Raw genomic sequence first — 8,836 nt, 5'->3', positions numbered from 1 at the left:
CTATCAGTCCAGTGAAGGATCAAGGCTTGGCCCCATTTCCCAAGAAGCCAATGGGTAACATCTAATTTGCATTCTGTAAATGTAAGGGCTATGAAAAAATGCTCAGGAAAAAGTGCTATGAGAGTTAGTTAATTCAACAATTTAAATCATTTTAACAATATTTTGGTGCAACAATCCCATATTATAATTGGTCATCCTCAGGAATACCATTTTTCTTCCCTCTAATAGGTTGAATTGAGTTCAGTTTTATATAAAATGTTATCTCGAAGGTCAACTAGGAAGTTCCATGTTACTGCCATAAACAATAAACTCCATCAGGAATCCAAGATAGAACAAAAATAATTGTGCATAAGAATGCACCCATATTTATTTAAACTTGTTAATTCCACTTTAACAATGTCTGACACACTATAGTAAGTAGGTTAAGAATGAAAAAGTAAAAATTTATGCCTTATCTGCTATTTGAACCATAATAAACATTACCCATGCAATTATCATATAGCTCAGTTCAAAAGTTTGCCATAACACAAAGACTACCTTTGTATTCTTCAAAAAATGGAGAAGGTGGCAACTACCATAGTGTTTTTTTTTCTATAGGAGTATGATTTTAAAAATCCATTCAATTTGAAAACTTTGCTTGATAAGGAAACCATTTGTTTAAATTCTTCTACAGTAGAACATTTCATTATTATTCTTAATTAGATATCTCTCACATCAAGGTTTGGATTTATCATATTACCTATAGTATTATCTCATAGTGCAGAAGACAGAAATATTCTTTGCAGAAGGGCAATCAGGTTTTTCTAACATCAGTACTATAAATACGATATAATTATTTGTAATTAAGTTGTGTATTTATATTTTGGAAAGCAAAAGAAAAGCTGTGAAGAGTAAAAACCTGGAGGAAGCCAATGAATTGTTAAATAAATTCTAAGCATATAAAATGGGAGATACAACACGATTGAATGTAGAGTGTTTACAGCCTTTTAAGCCTGGTTCAAATCCTTGTTTGGAAGTGTCGTTTCTGCTTTAGCTTCAGACCCCTTACTGAAAAAATGGGGTCAATAACATTTATATTTAAGAATGGCTCTTAGATTTGCATACAATCTACAGGTTGGTGGCACACAATACAATTCAGCTTCTGAGAAAACCAATCTAGCATAACCAAAAAGTGTGTGAATGTGAACAGGTGTGTTTAGTTCCTCCATTCCCATACTGACTATTCGCAGGGTTTTATTTCAACTAATGTTTCTACAATATCTTTTTTTTTTTTTGGTGGGGGGGGGGGGACGCTGGGGATTGAACCCAAGGCCTGCCACTGAGTGCTGCCCCGAACAAATACCATATTTCAATATGGGGCTCTGAAAAGATATGAGACAATCATTGTCCTCAAAAAGTTTGTCAGATTCCTACACTGAATTTCTTTCTTTGAAACCATCATTCAAGCAGGACAGTTCCTGCGAACAATTCTGCAAAGCGGTAGAAGAGAGTTCAGTTTGCCCTCAGTTCCTGCGAACAATTCTGCAAAGGGGTAGAAGAGAGTTCAGTTTGCCCTCTGCATCTCCCTTCAAAATCCCTGGAATGCTGTTCAAATTTACATCCACTACACAAGTTTTTAAACGGACCTGGCAAATCCTTAACACTAGTTATGATTTAGCTTTTCCATAAAAAAGGCAAATAAAAATGTTTTGAAATGCTACTCCAAAGATAACAAAAGATAGATTAAGATTTAATTATTAATATGGTCACTTTAATCATATTTTTGGGGTTCAGGAGAGAAAGCATACATAAAAACCCTTGAGAGAGTACATTCTAGAAACCAAGAAAATAAACTCTGTGGCAGTCATGCAACGCACACCTAACAGGGTCAAAGCATAGGCGCAGCGTTTTTTGCGGGCGCTGGATTACTGTCCCAGGATCAGGTGGGGACAGCCTCTGGTAGCTTTGTTCAAAGTGGACCCTGCTGGCCAGAGCAGAGTGGGTCCAGCAAGCCTTCCCGCTGAGAACTGCACCAGGGTGGGATCTGCATCTCTACAGCCCCAAATGAAAGTACAAAGCAAGGTTCAAGGAAAAAAAAAACCTCTCCTCTTGGCCATTTTCTAGGGGGTGCTAGTCACCCTCTGCTCTGAGTCCCCCAAGTCGGGACAAACGGGTCCCCAAGGCGGGAAGTTAGTGAACTTTTAGCTTGGGAAAATGAGAAGCTGGAGCAGGTGGGGCGGTGTGAGGGGGCATGTTAGATGGGGGCGGGAAAGGGCGGAGGTGGTTTCCTGAGTGTCTCCTCAGGAACCATTCCTGCGCTCCGTGAGCAGGAGGGAGGAGGTGCTCAGACAGCGCTCACTTCTCCACTTGCTTGGTGGCTTTCCAGTAAAAATGGGCGAGGGAGAAGCGCAGGGCTTGGAGAAAGGCAGGTAGCTGCGGGAGCCAGCCGCCCGGCCTGGGCGCAGTGGCAGGGGCGGCGGCTGCACGCTCAGCCTTGGCCCCCGGCAGGCAGCAGCGACTCTTCACTGCACCAACCTGCGGGCTCGGGCCGGCTGGGCCAGCGGCGGCCCCTCCCACCGAACCCCACCCCCGCCGCTGCCGCTCTCCCAGGCCGGCCCGGGTCCCAGTCGGTGCAGCAAGCAGCCGGAGAGCGGAACGCCGGCTCGGGACCGCAGCCGCCAGGCGACGTCGCGGCCACCGCCGCCGCTGCTGCCGCCTCCCCGGGCACTTCTATCTCCCAAAGCAGGCTCCCCCTCCTCCCTGCATCACTCATTCCCCCGCCCCAGCTGTCCGCCCCCTCCCCCGCCCCGTCCCGACCCCGCCCTCGCTCCTTCGGCCCCTCTCCTCCTGCCACCGCCCCTCCCGCCCAGCCGCGCGCTCCCCGCCGGCGTCGGCACTCCGCGCTCCTGAGCCCGCACACTCCTTCTCCACCCCTGCTTGGCCTCCAGCTCGCCTTCAGTGCTCCGCTCCCTGCGCCCTGCTCTCATCCCGAGTCCGCTGCGCGCTGGCTGCCGCCTGGTCATGTCAGGATGGAGATCCGGCAGCACGAGTGGCTCTCGGCCTCCCCCCACGAGGGCTTCGAGCAGATGAGGCTCAAAAGCCGCCCCAAGGAGCCCTCGCCCAGCCTGACCCGAGTGGGCGCGAACTTCTACAGCAGCGTCAAGCAGCAGGACTACAGCGCCAGCGTCTGGCTCCGGAGGAAAGACAAACTCGAGCATGTAAGGACGGCTCGCTCCCGGGGGCCTCCGCTTTGCACTTGCAGCACCCATCCCTCCTGAGGTGGTGGCCAGTGCGCGCTCAGGGTTTGGGAGTCAGGCGCGGGGACAAGGGCGTCCGATTCCTCGGTCCGACCCCGGGGATTTTTCTCCTTCAGTTTCTCGCCTTAATGACGGGACTGAGGGGGAAGGGAGTGGGGATTCCCTTTCAGGCAACGCTTGGCCCCTGCAAACCCAGACCTTCTCACCAGCTTCTCGCTGTAGGGTTCATATGCACTCTGTTTTGGGGGGCGGGGGTATCTGTACGAGGTGAGTATAAAGTAGAAAGTGCCATAAGCGTGGCTACGAGGAACTCGGCGTTGTACGGTAGAGGGTTTAGAGGGCGTTTGCCTGAGCCTTTTGGGCTATTTCACTCTGTCCAGAAACTAAAATTGATGAAACTGTAAAGTTGTTACTGGAGACCCAGGTTGAGCCTGCACACAAGTCATTAGAGTTTTCTGCAGTGTGATGAGCAGCTGGCGATCTTCTCTACTTAAGCCCAATTAGGGAGAGATTTGCGCGTTGCAAGGAAAGAGATGAAAGAAAGAGCGGACTTCCCTGCCACCCCGAAACCTGCTACTCTGCAGGGTGGGAGCCTGCGAGCTTGCAAGTTAAGATCTCCACTCATTTTGAGTGCAAGCTTCGGCGCGCAGTATTATTGGTTCCAGGGTTGAGCCCCTGTGGCTGGCCATTCTGAAAGGAAAAAGTCCTTCTAAAAAGGTGTTTTGTGAATCCACGGGGTTTTGCAAATCTGGCCCGCCAGCATCTTTTTAAGCCAAATATTAAAAGGAAACTAAGAATTATCTCTAGAGTGTAGCACAACTAGGTAAGGAGAATTGCTCTTTTCTTCCCTTGGAACAACAGAATCCAAATTGAGTCTGTTAATGGAATGTGGAGGTTTCCTTGTATTTGGGTCATGACGCCAATGATGATAAAAAAGATAAGATCCAAAACTCCTGTAACTCACACATCTTTCCAGCTGCACCAACCTGAATCCCATTTGCCCCACCCCCACCCCAGGGCTTTTTGTGGACTTTGCAGCACCCAGGGCTTCCCAGGAGGAAGCCTTCAAAAAGGTTTTTCTCTATTACAATTTGCAAGGAGGGTCTGTTCCTTTTTTTTTTTTTTCCTGAGGGCCTGATTAAATCCGCGGAATGACTAATTCTAAAACCTGAATTTAAAGCTTTGAGTTGATTTACAAGCTCTATCTTGTGTGTAGAGTCATTTATTGATGCCAGAAAGATGCCTGAGATCCATAAGACCATGGAAGTCACTGTTGGAGATTCTATGATGCCAAGTTGTTTGAAAAGCAACAGCAGTATTAATTTAAAAACGTACACTCTGGAATTAACGAAGGGACTGGTGATGTGAGTTTAAAGGGGGCTAATAGCATCTTTATGTAATTTAGTTCTTGATACTGTTGATTTAGTGCCAAGAAAAAATGATCCAGCCCTAGAATGGTGACAGAACAAGTCTTCATTTTAGTTTTTACCCTGAATGTGTGTTCATTTGCAGCTCGTGCTTTGAGCTGATCTGTTTCCTTTATTCTCTTACTGAAAATCAATAGTGCAACCGTCTATAACTGTGTCTTCTTGAGTCACAGATGTTGCATGCATTATACTTAAATGCTTTCTCATGTCCAGATTTTAATTGAAAGTATTATACCTACCATGTGGGCCACAGCAGCCTCACCTTTTTGCACAGGATGCTGGGTCCTCTCCTGAGGATTAGAGATCAAGCAAATGAAGAGCTGGTTGTTGGAAAGCATGTGTGCATCTGTGCTTATTTCTTCACTCAGATACTCCAAAAGAGAGCATTGCATTCATTAAAAAAAAAAAAAAAATCAATCACCTCATTTGTTATTAAAATAAGAATAGTGTTTGTTCTGCTTTCTCAACTATGTTTCACGAGAGAGATGTGTATTCAAACCCACTTTCAATTGGGGATTTGCTTCAGATGAGTTTTGTTATATTCTTCCACCTCTTTGAGATATCCACATTTTTAATGAATTAATATTAATGAAAGTGCTATAAAAATTAAAGTCATACAAAGATATAAATTTTACTTGAATTCAAGCATTCAGTATTTATTATATATGTTGGGTTTCATAGTCTGTGGTGTTTCAGGTAGACCAATGTTACCTGAAACATCAAGACCAATTTGAGTTTTAAAACCCATAACAAAGGTAGCCTGGTATATGGTTGCCACACAAAGCATGAGAATGTTAACTTTATCGTAGGCAATGTTCTGAACCTGTGTGGTGCTTTCTCATTTAAATATTGCAGGAATTAGGATGAATGTGTCATAGAAATTAAAAGGCAACGTGTGGTGGTTTAGAAAACACCTTTCTTATTGTCTAATCAAATGGATGACCACCATTTTTATTATGTTAAAAATGAATTAATAATTATAATGGAGATCATATGCCTGAAAACAGCCTCTCAGTTATTTTGCTGGTACTTTAAAAGCCAATCTAAGTATTAAGGGGATAAATAAATTATGACTTCAAATGACATACGTATTCAGTCATCACAATAACAGGATTCCCTGAGATGAGAAGTGGCAGTGTGTGGATTCTGTCCAGACTTCAGAGGCATGGCTTAATCTGAAAGTCAATACCACGATGGAAAGTGACAGCTACAGAATACATTTCCACCCACTTTGCTAAAAGTGAGAATAATTTCTCTCTCTCTTTCTGGTTTAAAGGCTACTGGATGAATCCCCAGGTTGGGCAAGAGGAAAATGACATGAATTGGTTGAGGATTAGAATACTTTCAATGCATCTTTAAATTTGATTCCTGTCATTGATTGGTCAGTACTTAAGATAAATACCTACTTATTAAGAAAGAAGTATGTGTAGACAATTTTTCCATTGCTAAATCATGATTTGAAAAAGGTATAAGCAAGTTGTGTTCTGTGTCATGAATTCTGGACTTTGAACTCTGGTAAAATTACTGGCCATATACCTAATGTTGTCTTGTTAGTTGCACATTCTGCTTCTTATTCTGTCATAATGCCTACAGCTTTAGAAGGCATTAGACTTGGGAAGCAATGGAAGTCTTATTCTTTATAGGTTCCAATTTTTACTTTAGATACAATGCAGAAGTGAAGAATTACAGTATAGCAAAGCAAAAGGGGCTAGGACCACCCCTGTAATACCCTAATTCCACAAGTCTCAGCCCTCTTTGGGCTAAGTCACTTTGAGGGCAGTGATTTAATAGGATTTGACTATCCCATAGGACATGGCATTAGGCTGGTGTGCTTTATGCTCTGTGCCCTTTTTATCATTACCTTTTTTATCTTCTAGAATCGGGGAGAGATGCAGAGGCTCCTTTACTCAGGGGGTTTTATGCCAGTTAAAAGTCTCCTGGTGCTATTTATGGAGAGGGTGATGCCTTTTTTTCTCTTCTGTATATTCAATTGGCCTTTGCTAAAGTGTGGTTGAAAGTAAGGGTTCTGGTTAGGCAGACCTGGGTTTAGACTCTGACTCCATTTCTTATTAATTTTTGACCTTAGGAAAAGAGCTCACCGCCACCAAGATGCAAATTCACATTCCTCCTTGAAGAGTTTGCAGGTTCACTTGAAAACAAGCTCATTCCTGATGCTCATTTTCATGATTACCAAGGCAGCTTAGGGGAAGTTGGTAAAATCAAATGAAGACTCTCAGGCTCCATCCAGAAGTGATACATCCATTTGACTCATGCTTATTGGACAAAGAAAGTTTATGGTCAAGGCTGTTTCAAAGGGAGTGAGGGAAGATAAAGAAGGAGAACACCCCTGTTTAGCTCTTATTAAGAGTACCACAGCACATGAAGCACTTAGTGTAATGTTGGGCTCATTTGAAATGATCAACATGAGGTACTTATATGTGTAATTACTTCTCAGGTGTTGCCTAGCTCTTTTCTTTAGGTATAATGTAGAACCTTCCCACTCTACCCAGAGGGTTCCCAGACTTCACATTTGTGATCAGCCTGCTTGCCTATAGTGCTGTACCCAAAGCATATGGATCCTTTGTCCAGACAGTACAGCTCACTGTCCTGGGACTATTATACTGTCCCTTTGCCTGGTTTCCAGTCCAGTGTGTGTCTTACTCTGGCCAGCATGCCATTCCCTTGCTCCTTCCTGCTCATTCTGAGGTGGGCTCTTCTGATTCTCACTCTCTCTGCATGCCCCTACAAGCAGAGGCCATCTTTGCGCCCTGTCCCCAACACCTGTTTTTTTCCCGGCTTGTGACTCCTTAATGATCATACTTGCAGTGAACCATAGTATCTTGATTTAGTAAATGTCTTACACTTGCAGAAGATTGTCTCTTCTAAGTGTGAATTTGCACCTACTTTAATAAAGTTTATGCTATCAGTGAATAGTAAATAAATGCCAAGTGCACACTTTCCTACTGGAATAAATTATTCACATGATGAGCAAAGAATAAATAGATTAGAGGAAAATTGGTCTCAGTGGTCCTGGCTCATGTTATATAATGTCATTTGTGTCTCACAGAGCAGATCCATGAAAGTGTTATACCCCACAGAGCAGATCAGCAAAGCAGGGAAAGATAAAGTTCAACCTCAGGGAATGAATCTTTAAAAATGCTCCATTAAAAGTCAAACAAATAAACAAATAGTCTGGCAAACACTTAAGAACAATTACTAGGATTATTTCCTGTGATTTTGATTAATGGAACAGACTCACTCTAGGCAGACACAGTACTGTGCCTTTCTTACTCAACAGTTAAATGAATGTTTAGGTGTCTCCTGAGTATCTTTTAATGGATCTCAGTGTTGTGTCCATTTATTGTACTTGTCACTACTACAGCTAACTTGTATTTTCCCACTAATGGACTCCTTCTTCTCACTGTGGGTTGACATTGCAGTTGTTTTGAAGAAACTATGGTTTCTTTGAACCCTGTTGGGTGTGGCTTACTGATTTATTTTAATGTAATTATAACCAGTGACTTACCATATTTAATAGATTTAATTTGAGAAGCTCAAGATGATTTGATTTGAAGATTTCTTTTTCTTAACTTCCCATACCAACTTCTGTCTAGTTTCTTTAAAAGTTTTATATCTGCTTACAGACTTATGTATCTATCTGAGGTAGAAATCTATGTGATCTTTGTTTTTTTAATTTTTTTTTTTTTTTTTTGAATGGGGGTGCTGGGGATACCTAGGGCTTTATACATGATAAGCAAGTTTTCTACACCGAGTTACATTCCCAGCCCTATGTAGCAGTTTTTAATGCTTTTGTTTCACCTTTAAATCAAGAGATCTGATGAAACTTTTGAACTTCTACACATCTATAACTACCATATGCTCTCATATTAAATTGATGGTTAGATAACATAGACAGTAGAGTTTATGGCAAGATCTTCCCCAGAAAAGACGCTTAAAATATATTTACATATTTATATATATTAAGAACATTAAAGTTACTGGATTGCATAAGGTTCATACGTGCACAGATTATGCTGTGAAAAAACTTAAGGTACAGCACATGGTGAAGAACAGTTGAAATGTCTAACAATGGTTGTTGAGGGGAGAGACCATTTTAACCAAAAAAAAAAAAAAATAGTCACAAATTCAGCATTTAAGGATTTAAACGAAGAA

The 8,836-nt window shown here is 42.6% G+C and overlaps 1 protein-coding gene across 2 annotated transcripts in view; it reads left to right on the top strand.

Moving 5' to 3' along the window:
* Nucleotides 1-2,819: 2,819 nt before the first annotated feature.
* Pld5 (phospholipase D family member 5) overlaps nucleotides 2,820-8,836 on the top strand; it is a 421,479-nt gene continuing 415,462 nt past the window's right edge. Inside the window, exon 1 of one of the 2 annotated variants that reach the window (XM_046432532.2) lies at nucleotides 2,820-3,197. In XM_046432532.2, the coding sequence (XP_046288488.1) occupies nucleotides 3,009-3,197 (189 nt within the window). In that variant the 5' untranslated portion in view covers nucleotides 2,820-3,008. The remainder of the gene's footprint in view (nucleotides 3,198-8,836) is intronic. The other variant, XM_058575187.1, reaches the window with a different exon arrangement.

This window comes from Marmota monax, unplaced genomic scaffold (genome assembly GCF_021218885.2).
Source record: "Marmota monax isolate L192 unplaced genomic scaffold, Marmota_monax_Labrador192_F-V1.1 WCK01_AAM20220418_F8-fsc00090, whole genome shotgun sequence".
In the NCBI taxonomy this organism is placed as follows: Eukaryota; Metazoa; Chordata; class Mammalia; order Rodentia; family Sciuridae; genus Marmota; species Marmota monax.
The sequence above is the reverse complement of the archived record's forward strand: the minus strand, read 5'-3'. Positions and strand labels throughout refer to the sequence as shown.